Genomic DNA, 25,491 nt, shown 5'->3' with positions numbered 1-25,491 from the left:
ACCTCTTTCAGCTGAAATGTTTATTCTGCCTCATTTGTTTCTTCACACAAAGCTCCAAGTCGCTCTTAAGACAACTAACCCCGGTAATGTAATGTGATATCTCCTGTGTTCTGTATTTCTTAGAACCTTGTTGTGACAAGTCAGATAATGATGAGGTTGATTTATTTTTCTTGTTTAATAAAAGGGATAATATTTTCTTCAGCTTTTATATGGCAGAGAAGAGAAGCCTATCATATTAGTATTTATAAAATCTAGATAAGAAGAATCTCAGAGATTTCTTAAAATATATTCCCACAGATAAAGTTACTAGCCATTTTCTAATGGGTTTTCTGGCACATAAAAATTTAAGTGCAGAAATTCAGTGGCTATATTTTTATCAATATTATAATTGTGAGATTTTTTTATATTGAGCATTTGAAAATTATTTTATGTTCTCTTAAATTTTAGATCAGGAGACTGAAATCTCATCCCTCCATCATCATATGGAGTGGGAATAATGAAAATGAAGCAGCGCTGATGATGAATTGGTATAGCATAGACTTCACACACCTGCATATCTATGTCAAAGATTATGTGGAGCTGTATGTGAAAAACATTCGAGAGGTTGTCTTGGCAGTAAGTAATGGTTTTTAATGCAGTAGAATTTGAGAACCTGTTGTAAAAATGGATCAATTTGAATATTGGTAAAGTATATTTTTATTTGCTTTATTTTAGGTCAACTTCCAACAATATCATTTTAATGTAGAATAATTCATTGTAATGCTGCAGCTTGTGAAAGGATTCATGGGTTTTGCACTTCTTTAAGAATTAACATGTCTGTGGAACTCACTACACATACATCAGTGTTGTGCTTACAGTTGCAGGTTGTCCCAGACACTTCGGAGCACATGCACGGATTCCCAAAGGTTGCGATTCTGTATATTAGATGATGTAATGATATGCCACTTCTTTTCTTTTTTTCTTTTTAAAGATTTTTATTGTTTTTTTTTCCATTATCATTTAGCCCCCTGGTACCCCCCCACAATCACCACACTGTTGTCTGTGCCCATGCATCCTTTTTCCTTTTTGCTTGATCCCTCCACCCCCTAACCTCCCCCCTCCTTAGCTGTCACCCTGCTCTCTATCTGTGAGTCTGTCTCTATTTTGCTCGTTAGATCAGTTTGTTCATTAGATTCCACATATGAGTGAATCGTATGGTATTTGTCTTTCTCTGACTGGCTTATTTCACTTAGCATAATGTTCTGCAAGTCCATCCATGCTGTTGCAAAAGGCAAACTTTTCTTCTTTTTTACAGCCAGTTATTATTCCACTCTGTAAATGTCCCGTAGTTCTTTTATCCACTCATCTATGGATGGATACTTGGGCTGCTTCCATATTTTGGCGATTGTAAATAAAACTGCAATGAACATAGTGGTGCTTATGTTTTTTCAAATTAGTGTTTTGGGTTTCTTCAGATATATTCCAGAAGTGAGATTGCTGGGTCAAAAGGCAGGTTCATTTTTAATTTTTTGAGGTGTCTCCATACCGCTTTCCACAGTGGCTGCACCAATCTCCATTCCCACCAACAGTGCACTAGGGTTCCCTTTTCTCCACGTCCTCCTCAGCAGTTGTTGTTGGTTGATTATCGATGATGCCCATTCTGACAGGTGTGAGGTGATATCTCATTATGATTTTAATTTACATTTCTATGATGATTAGTGATGCTGAGCATCTTTCATATGTCTGTTGGCCATCTGTATGTCCTCTTTGGAGAAGCATCTATTTAGGTCCTTTGTCCATTTTTTAGTTGGATTGTTTGTTGTTTTGGTGTTGAGTTTTGTAAGTTCTTTATAAATTCTGGATATTAACTCTTTATCAGCTGTATTTGTGAATATGTTCACCCATTCTGAGGATTGTCTTTTTAGTTTGTTGATGGTTTCCTTTGCTGTGCAAAATTTTTTAGTTTGATGTAGTCCCATTTGTTTATTTTATCTTTTGTTTCCTTTGTTTGGGGAGATATATCCAACAAAATATTGCCACAGGCAATGTCTGAGATTTTACTACCTATGTTTTCTTCTAGGATTCTTATGGTTTTGGGTCTAATATTAAATCTTTAATCCATTTTGAATTTATTACTTGTGTGTAGTGTAAGAAAGTGGTCTTTCCCCCTTTATCAGTTTGTTCCTTATGTCCATGTCACTGGTTCTGTTTTGCTCATTTGTTTGTTTTTGTTCATTAGTTTCTGCTTATAGGTGAGATCATATGGTATTTGTCTTTCATTGCCTGGCTTATTTCATTTAGCCTAATACTCTCCAGTTCCATCCATGCTGTCATGAAGGGTAGGAATTCCTTCTTTCCTTCTGCTGCATAGTATTCCATTGCGTAAATGTACCACAGTTTTTTGATCCACTCATTCACTGATGGGCACTTAGGGTGTTTCCAGCACTTGGCTATTATAAACAGTGCTGCTATGAACACAGGGGTGCATAGGTTCTTTTGAATTGGTGTTTCAAGATTCTTAGGGTATAATTTCAGCAGTGGGATCGTTGGGTCAAAAGGCAGTTTCATTTTTAGTTTTTTTGAGAAAATCCCATACCGTTTTCCACAGTGGCTGCACCAGTCTGCATTCTCACCAACAGTGCACAAGGGTTCCCTTTTCTCCGCATCATCGCCAGCACTTGTTGTCTGTTGATTTATTAATGATGGCCATTCTGACCTGTGTGAGGTGATATCTCATTGTGGTTTTAATTTGCATCTCTCTGATGGCTAGTGATGTTGAGCATCCTTTCATATGTCTGTGGGCCTCTGCATGTCCTTCTTGGAGAAGTGTCTGTTCAGGTCGTTTGCCTACTTTTTACTTGGATTGTTTGTCTTCCTGGTGTTGAGACATATAAATTCTCATATATTTTGTAGACCAAACCATTGTCCAAGGTATCATTGGCAAATGTGTTTTCCTATGTGGTTGGTTCCCTTTTTATTTTGCTGGTGTTCTCTTTAGCTGTGCAGAAGCTTTTTAATTTGTTGTAGTCCCATTTGTTAATTCTTTTGTTTATTTTCCTTGCTCTAGGAGATATATTGGTGAAAATATTGCTGCATGGGATATCTGCAATTTTACTGCCTATGTTTTTTTCCTCTAAGACTTCCATGGTGTTGCAACTTATATTTAGTCTTTGATCCATTTTGAGTTTATTCTGGTGTGTGGTGTAATTTGGTGGTCTAGTTTCACTTTTTTGCATGTCCCTGTTTTGTTCTCTCAACACCATTTATTGAAGAGGCTCTTTTTGCTCCAGTTTGTGCGAGCAGGGGGTGGGTGGGACAAGGGAGAGCAATGGGGGAAATATTTGGACAAATGTAAACATGAACAACAATAAAAATAAAATAAAAAAATTAACAATACTTGATATAAAAATGTAATCTAGTTTCATTTTTCTGCACATATCCATCCAATTTTAAAAGTATATTAAGATAATGAATTTTGTGAATTAATTTTCCAATGATAATCTGGTCCTAGTAAAAGTTTTATATAGTTAATACGCTTTTTTCCCTTTACTCTATGCCAGATTTGATTTTCTCATATTTTAATGAATAAAAAAGGGAAGGGATTAAGATGTGCAAATTGCAAGTTGTAAGAACAGTCATGGGGATGTAAAGTACAACATAGGGAATATAGTCAATAATATTATAATAACTATGTATTGTATCAGACGGGTAGTAAACTTATTGGGATGATCACTTTGTAAGTTATATAAATATCTAATCACAATGTGGTATACCTGCAACTAATAAAATATTGTAAGTCAACTGCAATTGAAACATAAAATATTTACTTAAAAAATAAAATGCTGTAAGTAAATGCTAAAGTAGAATTTGCTATGTATAATATATGAATGTGTTGGTTTGTGATACAAGGGGCAAGTGGAGAGGAAAGAACTGGTTCCCAGCTCCACTGAGGGTGGTTCTCTTTGCACCACTCCTTGTTTAATAGGCATAGTGTACTCGTGTTTACTAGGATACATGCATACATATTAAATTTTAATACAAACGGGCCTTTTTTGCAGGGAGGGGAAGTAGCATTTTTGTTTGTTTTTGAAGTAATGCCTTCAAAAGTTCAACTTTCTAAAAACAATGTTTGACATGTGATTTAGTAATCTGATTGTATTTACAATTTTTATCTGTATTTAGATGTTTTATTTATTTGGCTATGTCTTGAAGCAGTTGGAAACAGGATATATTTACAAGAATGCTATGTGATTCTGGTAACCAAATATGCCCAATTAATGACACTATTCTATTTCTATGAAGAAACTTCAGTGAGAATACCTGAAAAACATAGGTTTCAATTTTTAGCTTATCAGATGTGCTAAGTCATGTATCATGAAGAATTTTTCTATTCAAAACCTGTGGTGGGTTAAGCTTTAATTAATATTCATAGAACATTTATTTTATAGTTTTTTTAATTGACAGTATTATTATGTTTTTCATAGCTGATTGATTTAAGAAATGGATTTTCATTTCATAGCTTAATTATTCAGTGGTTATGACTCCAAGTCCTTGCTAGCCACTACATGTCTATGTAATCTTGGACAAGTTACTGAATCTCTACTTTCCTATCTATACAATTGGGTTAATAATAGGGACTCAAGCTTAAGAGTTGTTATGTGTATTAACTAAGATAATGAATGGAAGGTACATTACACAGATTCTGGCACAGAATAGACTTTTAATTGATGCTAATCATCATTATCATCCTCTCTTGGTTTTACTAAATAAGATATATCTTCAGATAGTTACAAACTTAAATCTCTAATATTAACACTGCATTCTTGAACTTAAAAAAATAGCTTCTATGTGGCACTGCATGTCCATCTTTGAAATGGAAATATGATGCCTTTCTCATAAGAGATTTAGATATTTTAAAATGGTTATCTGAGCAATAAAGGATGTTTGCCAGTCTCCTTGAGGATGGACAGGATTAAGTGCTATAAATCATAAACAGACCTATCCACACACTTAATTGTATTGATTAGTTTCGTCTTGTGCATCATACTTTTAAAAAATAGTCATTCTCTTTATCTTATAGCATCTCTTGATCTGAACAAGCATTTAAGGTCATGACCTAGAAAAAGGTCATCTGTGAGATAGACTAAAAATCAGGCCTCAAGAGGAAATGATACAAAAATGGAAAGAAATCATAGTTCATCATCAGGGGTGGATATTTTTAGGGAAAGACTCTTAGTAATTTTACTCACTGGTTCATCTTACCAAATTGTTCAAGATTCTGGAGGCATGGACAGAAATTACTCAAGCTTGATTGATTAAGGCCAATTGGTAAGCCTTCTGCAATTTTACTTCAAAGCCATTAAAAAGGAATATTGTTTAAAATTTAAGAGTGTCCACAATTTTGCCATGCTTTTCAATGTTTAAAATTCAACCAACATCTGCTAAGTACCTATATCCAGGAGCAAAGCTTCATTCCCAATGCTGTGGGGAAACTGTGTTCCTCATCGGTGTGTAGTCTGCTCTTAGTGGAAACATGGGAATAATTACAGGGCAGAGTGAAAGAACTGCTAGAAAGATGGACTTCCAGATGGTGGGAACTATGTGGAAGAACCATTATTTTTAAATGGAAGGATGTAGGAAGGCTTTTAAGTAAAAGGTGACATTCAAACCAACCTTTAAAGGTGGAGTAGAATCTGGGCAAAGGATTATTCAGTAGGTGTTTTAGGTCATAAAAACAATGTGAATAAGGGTAAAAATTTGTGAAAATATGTGGGAAGCAGCACACTGTTCCCAGTGTTTGAAGCAAGGGCTCCTGATTTGGTATTGGAAAGTCAAATATGGAAAAGGCAGCTTGGAAACAAATCTTAAAAAGACTTTGAATGTTATGAAGTTGGGCTTTATTCAGTAGACAGTAGGAAGCTAGTGGGCATTTTGGGGGAGGGGAGGAACTTTATCTGACCCATTCTGGAAGGTATCTTTACTAGCAAAGAATTAAGGAGGTAAGAGATTCTAGATGAGGAAACCAGTTATAAAAACCAGGAATTCCCAGTTATTGAGAATAATGGATGCCAGATATTGATATGTTAATTATGCTTATCATATTAATATTATGGTAATAATATAAGTGCTTTATAGAATTTATTTAATTTTTGCAACTACCCTGGAATGTAAGTAATATATTTATTTTAGAGATGAAGACATTGGAGGATTTCAAAGATTAATTTCTCAAGGTCATATTGGTTATAGGTAGTGGAGTCCAGTGGAGTGGTACTGGAAATGAGGTGATGGAAAAAATATTTGAATGCAGAGTGACTGAATGTGGGTGGTAAAAGAGAGAGGGGGAGAAATTGAAGATGACTCTTACTTGGGTACCTTAATGAAGGTAGGAAGCACAGTCTAAGTTTGTGAATAATAAATAGGGAATTCTGCTTTGAAAGGTTAAATTTGAGATGTTGGCAGGACCAGCCAGGTGAACATGTGGAGCTCGTTATTGGGAGTAAAGTGTAGAGGTGAAGTAGTCTGGGAGAGATCTGAATATTTGGTGAGAGGGGATGCCTTGGGAGAGGGCACAGACAAGGAGAGCCTGGAGAGAGAGCACTGTCCACATGAGAAGAAGAGGGGAGCTGGGGGAAGAAGAATCAGAAAGGTCTAGGGGAACCAGAATGGGAAAGAGTAGTGAATAAGCCCCTGGGGTGGAGAGAACTTAAGAAATAATGGGTAGAAAAAGGAAGGCCCTGGTGGGGTGCTCAGTTGGTTAGAGCCTCATCCCTATACACCAAGGTCGTGGCTTTGATCCCTTGTCAGGGCACATACAAGAATCAACCAATGAATGCACAGATAAGTGGAACAACACATTGATGCTTCCCTCTGTCTCTCTGTCTCTGTCTCTCTTTTCCTCTCCCTTCTCTCTCTCTAAAATCAATCAATTAAAAAATAATGGGTGTAAATAAGTCATTGACTGCACACCAGAGTGGGAAGAGTGTGGGATTTTTGCTTTATTTGGTAAGCAGAAGTCCATGGGCAATTTTTGAAAAACCAGACAAAACCAAAACGGATTTCAGTCAAGTTGACTGATCAGGAACTTAATGTTAGGGGCTGAAGAATGAGTGGGTGGAAGCAATCCGCTGGACTGCAGGGGACAAAGGGGGTTCTTTATTAGGAGGAGAGGAGTCCTTAGGCTGAGGGAATAAAGCCATAGAGAGAGATTATATTTTTTAAGGGTAAATGATAATTTATTGGCTATATTTCCAGAGTAAAATAAAGAGGTGACCAGAAGACAGACAGAGAGGCTGGCAAAGAAGAGAAGTAGGAGTTGCTTTTTTTTTTTTTTTCCCTATGACAGAGAAACAAGGATTAAAAAAAAAAAAAAGAATGATGAGAATACCCCCAAAAGTAAATCCTAATGGAGAAAAGTTGAGAAAACTATTTTCTGATAATCTATTTCTCAGGGAGGCCTTATTGGCCTTCTATAATATTGTTTTATTTTTCCAAAGAGCCCTGTACTTTTCCTCCAAAACATTCATCACACTTACCACACTTGTTCAGCATCTGGTTTCACCACTAGATTGCAATCTACTCTTGTAAGAGGTCACTCAGATGTCTGTCCTGTTCCCTGCCCAGCCTCCAGTACATAGAAAAAACTGCATGCTTGGTGCATAGGAGAGCTTCCGAGAGATTTGATGCATTAATATCGGACAGCATCACAGATTTCTCTCTCTGGTTTTGCAGTGCTGCAAAATGCTTGACATGCAATAAACACTTTACACGTACTTGCTGAATGAATGACTCTACTCACTGAAATAGGAAGTGAGTTAATCAGTTGAGATGATAATAGCTAAAACATTTTAAGTTCTTCCTGTGTGCTAGGCACTACATTAAGTACTTATGTTGTAGCTGCTATAGCAAATACACCCCAGAGTTGCAGTGTAATAAAAGTTCCTTACTCGCTAACTATAAAGTGGCTGCTTCTGATGGGACAGGCAGCTGTCCTCCTGTCAGAGACATAGATGCCTGAATTCTTCCATTTTCACCATCTCCTAGGCCCTGCTGTGGGGGAAGGGATGAGAATAAGGTACCTGGCTCCACAGAGGCTAGGATGCCACTTCCTAGGGACAATTCTACATTATGGTAATGGGAACGTGAACTTTGGTGGACACTTATCCACCCCTTCCACACATGAACTCCTTACCTTTTACAATAGCCCTATGAAGGAGGTACAGATAAGACTGCCGAGGCTTATACCTGTCCAAAAACAATAAGGCTTTGATTTGGGATTTAAACTTAGGTCTATCAGACTCAATACCCTCTATTCTTTTTGAAAATAATTTTATTTATTGATGAAAGAGGCAGGGGAGAGAGAGACAGAGACAGAGAGAAAGAAAGAAAGAGAAAAAATGTATTCTTTGGTTGTTTCTTGTATGTGCCCTGACTTGGGATTGAATCCGCAGCCTTGGTGTATTGGGACAATGCTCTAACCAACTGAGCTACTTGGCCAGGACATAATAACCTCTATTTTTAATCACTAGATCAGTGTTTCTCAAGTGGAGGTGAATTTTGTCCTCAAGGGATAAAGGGACATTTGGCTAAGTCTGTTATTATTATTTTCTTTTTGGGGAGGAAGTGGAAGTACCATTGACGTCTAGTGGGTAGAGGCCAGGAATGCTGCTAAACATTCTAGAATGCATAGGACACTCCCAACTCCCAACATACATACACAAAGCAAAAAATTACTAGGTCCAAAATTCCAAGGTTGAGATATTCTGAACTAGGCATTACCCATCATGGTAGAAGGTAAGGTGGAGGGAAGACACGATTGAAAAAGATTAGGGACAGTCGCTGTGAGGAATAAGCTAGATGTTAATTGTGAAAGGATACAAAGGATTGGCAAATAGCAGAAAGGTGCTGGTGGTTGTTTAATGTGGAAGAAGGTAAATGGTTCTATTATTTTTCTATTGACTACCTGGCATTTCTGGGTCTTGATAGTAGTTTTGAAGAAGTTGTCTGTTCTTTACTGGCTGGAAATATTATCCTTTAAACCATTTTGTTTCTGAGCTCAGGGAGACAAGACTCGTCCTTTTCTCACATCCAGTCCTACAAATGGGGCCAAATCCGTTGCAGAAGGCTGGCTCTCTGCCAACCCATATGACAAGCATTTTGGTGATGTACATTTTTATGACTATACCAGTGACTGCTGGAATTGGACCATTTTCCCAAGAGCTCGGTTTGCATCTGAATATGGGTATCAGTCCTGGCCTTCCTTCAGCACATTAGAAAAGGTAAGCCATCTTTGATTTCCCAGTGATTCGGAATGGTGGGCTATGGGCAGATTCGCGATTTCCTCAATAGTGGTTCAGAAAGCCAAATAAAATCTACTTCTTATTTTAAATTATTTTTTGAAAGAAGATAATAAACATTTTTCTTTAACTTTTGGGGAGCTAAACTCTTATAGTCATCATTTTGGGGATTATAACTTTTCCATGTGACTTAATTATGTTCCTTCAGGAACATTTACAAATGAAATGGGAGCCAACGGCTGCTTAAACCTGATTTATTATTATACATGAAAATAACTCATTTGCCACTTTCTGTGTATCCTACAATTTTTTAAAAACCATGTACAGATTTTAGAACAGGATAGTTTAATACAGCAAGAGAAATGAATGTCATAAGTCTTTGTCTAATGTTATCACGTCATATCATTAATTTCATTTCTTTCTGCTTCTGTTCCTCCTCTTCTTCCTCCTCCTTTTTCTTCATATGGGTGTATTTCATTTTCAGTATGTCATTTCACTTCTCTGTTCCTGATGATTCAGTTTCATAGATGGATTCAGTTTCATAGATGGATTCAGTTTTAGAGTTGTATGTTCTTTTTAAAACAAGTGTAGTGAGATATAATTCACTGACCATATAAGGCACCCATTTAATGTGTTCAGTTTAGTGGTTTTGAATATGTACCCAGGGTGTACAGCAATCACATGACCTAATTTTAGAACATTTTCATTACCCTTGTAGAAACTCTTTATCCATTAATATTCCCCACTTTTTCTGTCCCTTCCACCCCAGCTCTAGACACTATTAATCTGCTTTGCATATCTATGTATTTCATATAATTGTAATAATAAAATATATGATTATATTTGAGACTGGCTACTTTCACTCAGCATACATTTTTAAAGGTTCATCTATGTTGTATCATTTATTAATATGTCACTCTTTTTTATTGCTGAATAATATTCCATTGTACGGCTATACCACATCTTGTTTGTCCGTTTGTTGTATATTTGTGTTATTCCTACTTTTTGGCTTTTATGAATAATGCTGCTATGAACATTTGTATACCTGTTTTTGTGTGAACATCTATTAAGTTTATACCTAGGAGTGGAATTGCTGGGTCATAGGGTAACTCTATGTTTATCATTCTAAGGAACTACCAGACTGTTTTCCATAGTGGTTGCACCATTTTACATTACCACCAACAATGTATGAGGCTTTCAATTTTTCCCCATTCTTGCTAATACTTGTTATGTCTCATTTCCTCTTTTTTTTTGCATTTCCCTGGACATTTATATTTACAATAAATCTGCATTTCTTTGGCTGATCATGTTGATCATATGTTCATGTGCTTGGTGTTCATTTATATATCTTCCTTGGGGAAATGTATATTCAAATCTTTTGCTCATTTTCAATTAGATTATTTGTCTTTTTATTATTGAATGGTAAGATATATATATTCTGGATATGTTTTTGGCAGATATATAATTTGTGAATATTTTCTCCTGATTTGGGACCTTTCTTTCTACTACTTAGGATATCATTGAAAACACATTTTTAATTTGATGAAGTCCTACTTATCCATCTTCTCTCTTTTTTTTATATGTTTTATTGATCATGCTGTTACAGTTGTCCCAATTTACTTTCCCTTTGTTCCCCTCCACCCAGTGACCGCCCTCCCTCCAGATGCACCCGCCCTCTTTGTCCATGCCCATTGGTTGTGCATATAGTTCTTCTCAACATCCTCCTGTCTACTCCACTCCCTCCTACTATGCTTCTTAATTCCTGTACCATCGCCCTCCCTTTCCCCCCTTCACCCTCCCTGCTGACCTCCCCCCAAAATGTTCCCCATACCTATAATTCTTTTCCCACGCTTGTTGCCTACTTAGTTTGCCTTTGTTTTGATTCTCTAGCTTCTGTTGTTGGTTGTTGTGATACAGTTTTTACTTTAATGTTCATAGTTTCGATCCTCTTTCCCCTAAACAAGTCCCTTTAACATTTCATATAACAGTGGTTTGCATCTGATAAACTCCTTCAGTTTTACTTTGTCCTGGAAGCACTTCCTCTGCCCTTCTATTCTGAATGACAGCTTTGCTGGATAGAGTAATCGTGGTTGTAGATTTTTGATTTTCATTACTTTGAATATTTCATGCCAGTTCCTTCTTGCCTACAGAGTTTCTTTTGAGAAATCAGCTGAGAGTCTTATTGGGACCACTTTGTATGCAATTCTCTTCTTTTCTTTTGCTGCTTTTAAGAGTCTCTCTTGGTCCTTAATTTTTGACATTTTGATTCTAATGTGTCTTGGTGTGGTTCTCCTTGGGTCTAGTTTTTTTGGAACCCTCTGTGCTTCCTGGACCTATAAGTCTATTTCCTTCCCCAAGTTAGGGAAGTTCTACTTCATTATTTTTTCACATAATTTTTCAATTTCTAGTTCTTCACTTTCTGGCAACCCTATGATTCAGATGTTGGCCTGCTTATAGCTGTCCCATAGGTTTCTAAGCCTCTTCTCATTTTTCTCACTTTTCGTCTCTTCTTCCTGCACTGGTTGACTGTTTGTTTGTTCCTTCTCTGTGTTCCAATTTGTTGATTTGATCCCTGGTTTTCTTGCCCTCACCACTAGTTTTGTATGTGTTTTTGTTCATTTCAGCAGGACTAGCCTTCATTTCTTCCCTGTCTTGTTTAAGATTTGCTGTCAGGTCTGTAAGCATTCTTGTAATCAAATCTCTGAACTGAGCCTCAGAAAGATTTTCTATCTGCTGATCTGTTAGATCAGATATTTGTTGTCTGGTCAGCTGTGTGACTGGGATCTCTATCATGATCTGTGCCATCCTGACAGTTTTGTGTTTACCTTTGCTTCCTGGGCGGGGCTGTCACACCTCCTACGCTATAGGGGGCAGAGCCCCATGCACTCATCACTACTGGGTGACCCTTCTCACCATGCTGTGGTATTTTGTGTGGGGGTGGGGGTCCAGTATGGATTCTTGCCGTTCATTCTCCGCTGAGAGACTGGGAGCTTCTTCCTCCATTCCCACCCCCTCCAGCTTTCACAGTCCGAGGCAAAGGGGGTCTGTCTTCCCCAGTGTTGGATTCACAAGCCGACTGGTCTGGTCTGCAGCCGGGGTGCTCTCCAAGTATTTCTCGCCTCTTTTTAAATACAGGAGTCTGTGCTTACTGCCGTCGCACCACCATTGCCGCAGTTGCCACTGCCAGCCCAGCTTGACCTCTCCACCACGGTTTCTCTGCGCCTAACCGTCTGGACCAGCACTACTTCTTTATAACTTCATATGTTGGACTTCGATGTAGCTTTATTTTCTGGAATTTCTGGTTATTTATGGTTTTGCGGTAGATGTATTCCTTCTTAGTTGTGGAGGGAGATGGAGTGTGTCAGTCTAGGACTCCATCTTGGCCAGAAGTCTATCCATCTTCTCTTTTATCTCTTGTCCTTTTTGTGTTGTATCTAAGAAGCTATGCCTAATCTGGATCACAAAGGTTTACATCAGTTTTGTCTTCTAGTTTTAGTTTTAAAATTTAGGTCTATGATCTATTTTGAGTTAATAATTCTGTATGGTGTGAGGTAGGTGTCCAGGCTTATCTTTTTGCATGTGAATAGCCAGTTGACCTAACAACATTTATTGAAGACATTATTAGTTCCCTCACTGAATTCTCTTGACCCCTTTTTCTGAAAATATTTATTTTTGGAGTCTCAATTTTGTTTCATTGATTTGTATGTCTGTTTTATGCCAGTATGCACTGTCATGATTACTGGAGCTTTGCAGTAAGTTTTGAAAGCAGGAAGTATGAGTTCACCAATCTTGTTCTTCTTTCAAGATTGTTTTGACTGTTCTGGGTGTTTTTGCATTTCCATATGAATTTTAGGATCACTTTGCCAGTTTCTGCAGAAAAGCCAGCTGGGGTTTTGATAGGGATTGTATTAAATCTGTAGATCAGTTTGCAAAGTATTACCATCTTAACAATATTGTGTTCTGATTCATGAACATGTGATATCTTCTTTAATAGTATAGTTTTTATTGTACCAGTCTTATACTTCTTTAGTTAAATTTATTCCTATTTTATTCTTTTTTAAAAATAATTTATTTGTTTTTTTTGTTTATTTAGTTCTTTTTAGAGAGAGGGAAAAGGAGAAAGAGAGGGAGAGAGAAACATCACTGTGTGGTTGCCTCTCACTCGTGCCCCCAACTGGGGACATGACGTGCAACCTAGTCATGTGCCCTGACTGGGAATCAAACCAGTGACACTTGGTTCACAGGCCAACGCTCAATCCACTGAGCCACAGCAGCCAGGGCCAATATTTTATTCTTTTTGGTGCTACTGTAAATAAAATTGTTTTCTTCATTTTCAAATTGTTCATTACTAGTGTTATAAGATAGAATTGATTTTTTTTGTATATTAAATTTATGTCTTGTAACCTTGTAGAACTCATTTATTAGCTCTAATAGTTTTTATTTTTTCTAAATTTTTAGGGATTTATTTATAAAAGAGCATGCCATCTGTAGGTAGAGGTAGTTGTATTTCTTTCTTTCCAATTCAGATGCCGTTTATTTACTTTTCTTGCCTAATTTCTCTGGCTAGGACCGCTGGTACAACGTAGAACAGAAATGGTAAAATCAAACATCCTTGTCCCCTTTCTATATTTAATGGTGAAAGATTTTAGTCTTTTACTATTTAGTATGATGAACCGTAGGTTTTTCATAGATACCCTTTATCGAGTTGAGACAGTTCCCTTATATTCCTAGTTTGTTGACTGTTTATATCGTGAAATGGTATTGGACTTTGTCTAATGCATTTTGTTCATTTATTGAAATGATCATGTAATTATTGGCTCCCCTTCCCCATCACTTGTGTAAAATAACCACAAAGTTTTAAAACTATTTCATAATCTTCCTCAATTTCACCATCTGAACACAAATGTACTTGCTTCTACGTCAAACTTGTATTGCACTTTTAGCTTTAATAGTAATGTTATAAGCTTAGTTTGTTGTCCTGCCCCTGTTTTTTATTAATCTCATATTGGGGGGCTAATCTTTTGGGAATACTATTATTTAAAAATGAAGGAGGATGGAATTCAATATCCTGACTCAGGTAAGAACAAGTGTTGAGAATGGAAATGGAGGCATGAAAGAAGCAAAAATATTTACCAAACAGATGCTGTGTACCAGGTGCCCATTGTTTTATTCAACAGTAATCCACCCTCTTTCTACTTTGACGGAGGCCCAGGAGGAAACCAAGGCACTGGAGATTGAGAGTTCTATCTATAGTCCTAGAGAGTAAATAATGTATCTGGATTCAAACTTATCACACTCCAAAGCTAATGACTCTTTTTCACTACATTTCAGAAAGGTTTTAGAAATTGCTAAACCTTTTCCATAAATGTATCAGCATTTTCTATTCACTTCCTGAAAATAACAGAATTGCCTTGTTCTTATAATATGTCTGATGATGTTCAAAGGTACTCAACACTGTATCTTAAAATAGGGAAAAATGAAGAGAAGTTCTGTTCATTATGAACCCTTTATTTAGTCATTGCCTATTTTCAAGTGACATTGCTTAGTTGAGGATTTGAAAAAGTAATACAAAAATAAAGGAAGCCAAAAGAATAACTTTGCATTAAAAAATTGGCTTTTTTATTTAGAGCTTTTCTGGTGTAGTCAACAAAAATATTAAAATGTCTCTAGTGTGGGACACATTACTTCTTTGTAAAATAATCATATTTTCAATAGACAGTTATAATTTTGCACAGTGATTAGAAGCTTGGACTTTGGAATAGACAGTTCTGGATTTGAATCCTAAACTACTCCACACTAGCTATATTGCCTTGGAAAAATTAATCAATTTGAGTTTCAGTGTCCTTATTGGTAAACTGGGGTTAATAGTAGCAAATAATCTCTTAGAACTGTGTGTGTGCATGCTCATGTGATCATGTGTAAAGATTGTTAATATATTGACACATTAGTGAGAGCCCATAAAATGTAAGCTATTGTTACTATTCATCAAGGTTATTCTGCCATATGATTTGTTCTATTTTGTTTTTCTTTGTTCAGATGCATCTAGGTTTAAAGAGGGAGAGGCTAGAACTAGACTGCACAAACAGCTTTGAATTTTGGGCAAACTATTTAACCTTTCTGTGCTAGGTTTCTCATCTGTAAAATAGGATGATAATACTGCCTACTCATGGCTGATATGAGGATTTATTGGGTTAGTATTCTTAAAGCAATTAGAACCTCACCTCGGATTTTATAATTCCTTCCGGTAATAGTGTTATAGCTGAAATTTACAACACTGCCAAACCACAGCTATAAGGAGGTAGAAAGTTTCCCACATAACACATTAGGTTCACTGATTATGGGGTACATTAAAATCATTACTAATGAAGGAGAGAGCTGAGGGTACAGAGGTGTGTTTTAGACTTAAAAAGGAAGAAATGCACTGGCTGGCGTGGCTCAGTGGATTGAGTGGATTGAGTACTAGCCTGTGAACTGAAGGGTTGCTGGTTCAATTCCTGGTTGGGGCACATACCTAGATTGCAGCTGGGTCTCTGGTCAGTGGTGTGAGAAAGGCAACAGACCAATGTATCTCTCACATATGGATGTTTCTTTCCTTCTCTTTCTCCCTCCCTTCTGCTCTTTCTAAAAAGAAATAAAATCTTTTTAAAAATCTGCCATCAAATGTTTAAAAAAATAAAAAGGAAGAAACATTTTTAAAAAGAAAGATTGATTGACTTCTGGCCAAGATGGAGGCCTAGGCAGACACCCTGCATCTCCCTCCAAAACTAAGAAGGAATAAAACTACCTCAAAACTAGGTACAACCAGAAGTTCTAGAAAATAGAGCTCTATGGAAGTCCAAACAAACAAAAAAATAAAAAAGAAATACTCATCCAGACAGGTAGGAGGGGCGGAGAGGAAGGGATGACTGCAGCAGTGGTTGCAGCAGCAGGCTGGCAGAAAGTGCAGTCACACGTTTTAAAAAGTTAGGAGGGATACCTCGGGAGCGCTCCTAGCACTAACCAGACAGTGCAGCTCATGGTCCCATCACCAGGGAAAATAAAGCCTCATTGCTTCTGACTGTGCAAACCACTGGGAGTTGGGGCAGAGGAAGAAACTGCTGGTCTCTCAGTAGAATCTGCTTGTATAAAGGGCCCCCATGGTCCTAGAATGTCTGCGGACCCACCCACTCTAGGAACAACGGCCAGGGCAACAGCTAGAGAGACACCAGTCCCATACAGAAATGGAAGAAGTACCTGGTAAAGGGGCGAGTGCTGGTCAAGCGGCATTGTTCCCTCTCAAACCCCTCCTTCACATACAGTGCCACAACATGGTGAAACAGGTCTCCCTGCACTGACAAATACCTAAGGCTCCACCCCTTAGAATGTAACAGGTGCAACAACTCTACCTAAGACACAGAGGCAAACAAACACAGGAGACTGTCATGATGAGGAGGCAGAGAAGTATGGCCCAAAAGAGGGAATGGATTAAGGTTCCAGTGGGAGAACAAAGTGACGAGGAGATAGCCAACCTAACAGACACAGCATTCAAAACTCTGGTGATAAAGATGCTCACAGGCTTGACAGATATGCTTAAGTATGGCAAATGCATAAGGTAAGAAGTGAAGGCTATGTTAAATGAAACGAAGGAAAACCCACACAAAACCAATGGTGAAGGGAAGGAAACCGAGATTCAAGTCAATGATTTGGAACATAAGGAAGAAAAAAACAGTCAACCAGTACAGAATGAGGAAACAAGAATTGAAAAAAATGAGGAAAGACTTAGGAACTCTGGGAGAACTTTAAAAGTTCCAATATCTGAATCAGGGGTGCCAGAAGGAGAAGAGGAAGAGCAAGAAATTGAAAGCTTATGTGAAAAAGTAATGAAGGAAAACTTCTGAAATGTTGTGAAGGAAATAGACATACAAGTCCAGGAAGCACAGAGAATGCCAAACAAGTTGGTCCCAACGAGGACCACACCAAGACACATCATAATTAAAATGCCAAAGGTGAAAGATGTGGGAGACAGGCAGGTGTGGTTTGAAAATCTTTGACGACTGCTGTGTGGAGCCCACCCAAAAACGGGAACTTGGGTCTTAACCATCAGGTTTCTTATCTTTCATGCTTGCTCTGAATCCCACCCTCTGGGGGATTTTAAAGATAGAATAGAATAGAAATACAAAGTGGCTTTTAAGGAAAAGGGAACCTGCTCTGTTTTTCTCCATATAGCCTCAAATCCTTGTCAGTAAAATGTGAAGAACAGAACGATTAAGTAAGAGGAAATGTTTTTGACCTTGTGTAAAATACCTGGATGTTTCAACCCTGTATTAATCTGCATTTCCCTTTCATTCCCTACCATTTGGGGAAGGGCTGCATATTTTCCTTATGCATTTCCATGTGTGGAAAGTAGATAGAAACCCTGGCTAATAAAGAAACCAGGGTGATTTTCCTCAGAGCAAAACCCCTCCCTTCCTTCCTCAGATGGTGAGTGTCTGAGTAGTTTCTTCATCCATCCCAAGGGACCTAGAGTCTCTTACAGAAAGATAAAGAGAGAATCTTAAAAGCAGCAAGAGAAAAACAGAAAGTTACCTACAAAAGGGTGCCTATAAGACTGTCAGCTGATTTCTCAAAAGAAATTTTGCAGGCAAGAAAGGACTGGCAAGAAGTATTCAATGTGATGAAAGCAAGGACCTACAACCAAGATTACTTTATCCAGCAAAGCTATTATTTAGAATGGAAGGGCAGATAAAGTGCTTCCCAGTCAAGGTGAAGCTAAAGGAGTTCATCATCAGCAAGCCGTTATTATATGAAATGTTAAAGGGATTTTTTAAGAAAAAGAAGATCAAAACTATGAATATTAAAATGACAACAAAATCTAAAAAATAAAGACATAATCCAACTAAGCAAACCAGAATAGGAACAGAATCATAGGTATGGGGATCATTTGGAGGGTTATCAGCTGGGAGGGGGAAGGGGAAGAAATGGGGAAATGGTGCAGGGATTAAGAAGCATAATTGGTTGGTACAAAGTAAACAGGGGGAAGTTAAGAATAATATAGGAAAGGGTGAAGTCAGAAAACTTATATGCATGACCCATGGGCATGAACTAAGCGGGGGTGGGATTGCTGGAATGAAGGAGGGTATTAGGTGGAGGGGAGCAAAGGCAAAAAAAGTTGGGACTACTGTAACAACATAAGCAATAAAATATACTTGAAAAACAAAATAAAACAACAAAAAAAGATTATTGGTAAAGAAATGTACATTTCAGATGTGTACAGATGACTGATACTAATACCTGTATTTTAAATAAGTAATAGGAGTAATTTGTATTTTCTAAACTTTCTAGTGGTAACAGTTTTGAAAAATATATATAATTTTGAAAAACTGCACATTAAATATGGCTAATGTACATCACTTACGTTAAATATAAATAAATGCCCAAAGAATAATTTTTTCCTTTTAAGGTGATTGTTCTGTGCAGTGCTGGGAATTATAAGTCACATTTGATGAACAGGGATTTAAACTTTTTAATTTTTAGGGTTTTCTGGGGAAGGGAGCGGAATATGTTTTTTCAAAGTCTGTGTGTCACTTAGATTAAAAGTGATATTTTCAGATGTAGCCACCAGTTATATCCTTATCAAATGCTAATAGTACATTACATCATGGACCTAGAAACCAGAATTATTGCTTTTTTTTTTTTTTCTGTAAAAGGACACTACTAATGTGTTTTGGTTATTTTTTGTTTTTGCTTTTTTACTTTGACCTGATGATAACTTATTAAAGGAATAAGAGAGAGATCGTGTAAGTTATGCCTGGCTTAAAAAAAGATTTATTTGAGGGAAGAGGAGAATCACTTTTTGGTTTGTATCTTCAACTATATCAAAATTAAACATTTCAAATATATTTAGTAATTGCTGAGAAACAAATGAGCAAGTGCTAAAGCATTTACAATTTTAATAGTGGTATTTTATTTCTGTTAAAGAATTGACAGTTTTAACAGAATGTTGATTTCCGTCCAGAATGTTATTCAGTTTTGAAAATTTATTTACTTAAATAGATAAAGTGACATTTAAAAACACACATAACTAATGTTTTAAAAAGAAATAATATTTGCTAAGACAAGACTTTTAATGGCAATACCAAAATGTAATTTTCTAGGTTTGAATAAGGGAGGGTATAGGTGCAAATCCTGGTTTTGTGATTCAACTTTGCACAAGGCTCGTCTTTCACCCATGACACATATGATGGCAGAAACATCTGTGAAGTTATTCCAATGTGTAAAGTACTTTTAAAGTTTGTGAGAAATGTGTAGAAAAGTAGTTTTACCTCCTAATTTTCCAATTTGTACCTTTTATTCTTTACTCAAAGGTTTCATCTAAAGAGGACTGGTCTTATGAAAGCAGATTTTTGCTTCACCGGCAACATCATGAAAATGGTAACAATGAAATGCTTCTTCAGGCTGGACTTCATTTCAAACTCCCTCAAAGCACAGATCCATTGCGCGCGTTCAAAGATACCATTTACCTTACTCAGGTGAGGCATTTTCATTCTGGAGTTCAAAAGGTTCCTGAAGTTAACATAAGAGATTGTGTAAGTTTTATAAACCTTAGGTGGTGAAAATTATTTTTTATTGTACCAGTTAAGGAATTTATCTTCTTCAAAACAGATGTATGTTGACATGTAAGACCTGCTATAGTTAATTTTTGGCATTTGTTTCTCTTACGAGAACAGCTCAGAAAGTTCTACAAAAAATTATGCATTAAAGTGTTCCCCAGCTCAAGATTAATATAATGTTCCAGTAATTAAGACAATAGCAATTCCTAAGGATAAAGTGGAACAGTAGAACAGAGTAAAGGAACAGAGCCATGTATAATGTAGTCACCTGACTTGTGGACATGATGCCACTGCAATACTGTGGGGAGGGAACGGTCTTATCAATGAGCAGTGTTGTATCAAGTGGCTATCTTTATGGGAAAATAAGTGGACTGTGACTCTGTATGCAAAAATTAATTTGATCAGTGATTCAAGATTCATCTGTGAAAGATAGTACAATAAAGCTTCTAGTAGAAAACAAGAGGATACTTCATTACCTTGGCATAGGGAAAGATTTCTTAACAGGACATAAAAAACTCTATGAAAGAAAATAATGATAAATTGGACTTCATTAATATTATGGACTTTTGTATATCAATGACACCATTAAGAGAGAGAAAAGGCAAGCCATAGATTGGGGAACAATATCTGTACTACATATATCTCATAAAAGATTTATATGCAGACTTCTGCCCAAGATGGAGGCGTAGGCAGACATGCTACGTCTCCCTCCACAACTAAGAAGGAATATAACAACCTCAAAACTAGAAACAACCAGAAGTTTCAGAAAATCAAACTGCATGGAAATCCAGCAAACAAAGATATAAAGAAGAAATACTCTTCCGAGCCAGGGCAGAGAGGACACGGTGTGGTGGTGGCAGCAGTGGCAATAGCGGCAGGCTGGCGGAAAGCACACACATTTTAAAAAGTCAGGAGGGACACCTGGGGAGTGTTCTGAGCTCCTCACCAGACTACGCAGCTCACAGTCCCAGCACCAGAGAAAATCAAGCCTCATTGCTTTTGACTGTGCAAACCAGTGGGGGTTGGGGCAGAGACAGAAACTGCTGGTCTCTCAGCAGAGTCTGCTTGTTTAAAGCGCCCCCACGGTCCTACAATGTCTGCAGACCCATCCACTGTGGGAATGACAGCCAGGAAAACAGCTAGAGAGGCACCAATTTCATACAGAAGTGGGAGAGGTGCCTGGAAAAGGGGTGAGTGCTGGGCAAGCAGCATTGTTCCTTCTCAGACCCCTTCCCCACATCCAGCACCACAATGTGGTGAAACAGGTCACCCATTACTGACAAATACCTAAGGCTCCGCCCCTTGGAACGTAACAGGAGTGACAACTCTACCTAAGACACAGAGGCAAACACACACAGGAGAATTCCGGCCAAGATGGAGGCCTAGACTGACATGCTTCGTCTCCCTCCACAACTAAGAAGGAATACAACCACTGCAAAACCAGAAATAACTAGAAGTTCCAGAAAATAAATGGAAGTCCAATCTATGAAGTAATAAAGAAGTGGTGCTCGTCGGAAGGGGTAGGAGGGACAAAGCCTAGGTGGAGAGGTCAAGCTGTGCTGTCGGCGGCAGCAGCGGCAACAGTGGCAGGACAGCGGTAGGCACAGACACCTGTATTTAAATGGAGGCGAGAAGTGCATGGCAGCACACCCGGCTGCAGAAGAGACCAGTCAGCTTGTGATTACAAAGCTGGGGAAAGCAGACCTCCATTGCCTTGGACTGTGAGGCCCAGAGAGGGTGGGGATAGAGGAGGAGGTTGCCGGTCTCTCAGCAGAGAGTGAACGGCAGGAATCCATACTGGACCCTACCCCCACAGAAAACACCATAGCGTGGTGAGAAGGGTTGCCCGGTTGTGACAAGTGCGTGGAGTTCCTCCGCCACCTATAATGTAGGAGGTGTGACAGCCCTGCCCAGGAAACAAAGGTAAACCAAAACTGTCAGGGTGGAACAGATCATGATGTAGATCCCGGTGATGCAGCTGACCAAACAACAAATACCTAATCTAACGGACCAGCAGATAGGTAATCTTTCTGAGGCTCAGTTCAGAGCTTTGGTTATAAAAATGTTTACAGACCTAACAGCAGATCTTAAACAAGATGGGGAAGGAATGAAGGCTAGTCCTGCTGAAATGAACAAAAACACATATGAAACTAGTGGTGAGGGCAAGAAAACCAGGGATCAAATTAACAAATCAGAACATAGGGAAGGAACAAACAGTCAACCAGTGCAGAAAGGAAACGAGAAGTGAGGAAAATGAGGAGAGGCTCAGAAACTTATCGGACAGGTATAAGGGGGCCAACATCCGAATCATAGGGTTGCCAGAAGGTAAAGAAGAAGAACTAGAAATTGAAAAATTATGTGAAAAAATAATGAAGTAGAACTTCCCTAACTTGGGGAAGGAAATAGACTTACAGGTCCAGGAAGCACAGAGAGTTCCAAAAAAACTTGACCCAGGGAGAACCACACCAAGACACATTAGAATCAAAATGTCAAAAATTAAGGACCAAGAGAGACTCTTAAAAGCAGCAAAAGAAAAGAAGAGAATTGCATACAAAGGGGTCCCAATAAGACTCTCAGCTGATTTCTCGAAAGAAACTCTGTAGGCAAGAAGGAACTGGCATGAAATATTCAAAGTAATGAAAATCAAAAATCTACAACCACGATTACTCTATCCAGCAAAGCTGTCATTCAGAATAGAAGGGCAGAGGAAGTGCTTCCAGGACAAAGTAAAACTGAAGGAGTTTATCAGATGCAAACCACTGTTATATGAAATGTTAAAGGGACTTGTTTAGGGGAAAGAGGATCGAAACTATGAACATTAAAATGAAAACTGTATCACAACAACCAACAACAGAAGCTAGAGAATCAAAACAAAGGCAAACTAAGTAGGCAACAAGCGTGGGAAAAGAATTATAGGTATGGGGAACATTTTGGGGGGAGGTCAGCAGGGAGGGTGAAGGGGGGAAAGGGAGGGCGATGGTACAGGAATTAAGAAGCACAGTAGGAGGGAGTGGAGTAGACAGGAGGATGTTGAGAAGAACTATATGCACAACCAATGGGCATGGACAAAGAGGGCGGGTGCATCTGGAGGGAGGGCGGTCACTGGGTGGAGGGGAACAAAGGGAAAGTAAATTGGGACAACTGTAACAGCATGATCAATAAAACATATTAAAAGAGATTTATATGCAGAATAAATAACTTCTATAAAGCAATAAGAAAAAGATAGCTAACCTATTAAAAAACGGACAAAGACCTTGTTAAAGAACTTCTATAAAGCAATAAGAAAAAGACATAACCTATTAAAATATGGACAAAGATCTTGAACAGGCAGTTCACCAGAAACGATATCCAAATAGTCAGTAAGTATATGAAAATGTGCTCAACTTTATTCTTAACTAAGGAAATGCAAATCAAAACGATGCCAGGATACCTCTACACACAATGTAATTTCAGCACAATGGCTAAAATTAAAAAAGATTGACATCACCAACTGTTGGTGAGGAGGTAGGACAGCTGAAACTTTAGATATTGTTAGTAGTCGTGGAAATTTGTTTAAGCATTTGGCAAAATTTTATAACAATTTCTACCCAAGCTACATATTTGCTTACTTTTTGAATCAGCATTTCTACTTCTAGCTATTTACCCAAGAAAACTGAGTGCATATATACGTCAACAGACATCTAAAATAATATTCAAAGCAGCTTTATTCATAATAGCCCCAAATTGAAACAACCAAAATATTCTTTAACATAAGAGTTTACAAACGAATTGTGGCATGTTTGTACAATAAATACTCCACAGCCATAAAAACAATGAACTACTGATATTAGCATCAACTCGGATGAATCTCACAGACATTATGGTGAGCAAAAGAAACACTGAAGTTTCGATATGAACCAAATGAATCAAGATGATAGGAAGTGAATTAGTGCTATCCATTCCTGTGGAGGGGGATGGTGAACTACAAATGGGAAGGGCTACAAGGAAACTTTATGGAAGACTAAAAAAGTTTTGTATCTTGATCTGTGTGTTGGTTGCATGGGTGTATATGTATGTTAAAAGCCACTGGGTCATACACTTTAGATCTGTGCATGTTACATTTTGCACCTTTACTGAACTATTTTTAAAACACCTTTATTGAGATATCATTGACACACCATAAGATTCACTTATTCTAAGTGTACAATTAAATGATTTTTACTGTATTTATCAGGTCTTACAATTGTCACCATAATCTAATTTTAGGACACTTCTTACATCCAAAACGATTGCTCATGCCCATTTGCACTCACTCTCTCCTTCCTCACCTTCAGACCCAGGCAAACATTAATCTGCTTTCTGTCTCTATAGATATTGCGTTTCTCAATATTTCATATAAGTGAAGTCATATAATATGTGATCTTTTGCATTTGTTTTGTTTTTGTTTTTAAATGAGCATAATGTTTTTGAAGTCCTTCCATGATGTAGCTTATAGCTATACTTCATTCTTCTTTCTTGCTGAATGGTATTATCTTGTATGAGACACACCATTTTTTATTATCTACTCATCAATTGAGGGACGTTTGAATTATTATTAATTTTTGACTTATGATAATACTGCTATGAATACTTACATATAAATCTTTGTGCATTTATTTTAATTTCTCTAGGGTAGAAATATATAAGTGAAATCGCTGAGATACGTGGAAAATTTATGTTTAATTTACAAAAAACTATCAAACTGAGTTTTGGATAATTTCATTTGAATGTTTCCGTTTTACTTTTTTTATTTGCCTATTTTATTTTATGAAACTGTGAACTATATAAGACTATAGTAAAGCCATTGCTTAACTGTCTTTTTCTTTTTTGCATACTTGTTTCAAGTTCTGAGAGAGACAGTAAGAGCCTAATCCCAGTTATATGAGTTGATCTGAAATAGATCACAAGTTTTTGTCAAATATGATTACATTTAAATTTTTGCATATTAGTACCTAAAAATGTACCAATTTTTAACCCGACTCATGCTTACCATCATCAGTTTTCTACATTGAAAATGCAAAATCCAAGATGGAAGCTGAAGCAGAAATCTGTAAGCCAAAGAAATAACTCTTTGTTAGAAGGCAAGAAAAAAAAAGGGGTTAAGAGATTTTCAAAGTTTCAATCATAATCTTATCAGTTAGGAAAGTTTTGCCTATGTGTTAAGTAATGTATGAAATTACCCCATAAAACACAAGTTTAAAGATAATGTTGACATCTGTCCCTTTTAAAGTGTTACATTTCATTTTTATTAGTTTTTTATAACCAATATTTTATAAATATTTTATAAGTGTCTCAGTTTTGATATGTGAATCAGGATGCTCTTTATTAGTGTGTGTATGTGTGTATGCATGTGTGTGTGCATGCATGTGGTGTGAACCTTTTCAGCTGTTATTTTCATGCTGGCGTTCCTCCTCCCAGCTGTTCATTTTATGACTGTTACTTTCTTCTATTTTCTCAAAACCCTATTCATAGTACTGACAAGAATAATTCTTTCTGAACCTTTTAGCTTTTGGAATAGTTAGGAAGTAGGTGGACAAGTAGACTTATATGTTTCCGGTTTTTGTGGAGATGGTTTTGTTTGGTAATTTAGCACTAATGCGCTGTGAGGCACT

The 25,491-nt window shown here is 37.4% G+C and overlaps 1 protein-coding gene across 1 annotated transcript in view; it reads left to right on the top strand.

Annotated features, from left to right (window-relative positions):
* Positions 1–25,491, top strand: part of MANBA (mannosidase beta) — a 121,745-nt gene that overhangs the window by 74,528 nt on the left and 21,726 nt on the right. The window contains exons 11-13 of the mRNA XM_090266350.1: positions 448–615; positions 9,036–9,254; positions 19,616–19,780. Coding sequence (XP_090122476.1) covers positions 448–615; positions 9,036–9,254; positions 19,616–19,780 — 552 coding nt within the window. The remainder of the gene's footprint in view (positions 1–447; positions 616–9,035; positions 9,255–19,615; positions 19,781–25,491) is intronic.

The sequence above is a fragment of the Furipterus horrens genome, unplaced genomic scaffold, assembly GCF_987537825.1.
Source record: "Furipterus horrens unplaced genomic scaffold, mFurHor1.1.pri manual_scaffold_2, whole genome shotgun sequence".
NCBI classification, from domain to species: domain Eukaryota; kingdom Metazoa; phylum Chordata; class Mammalia; order Chiroptera; family Furipteridae; genus Furipterus; species Furipterus horrens.
Note: the sequence above shows the minus strand (reverse complement) of the source record. Positions and strands in the feature narration are given on the sequence as shown.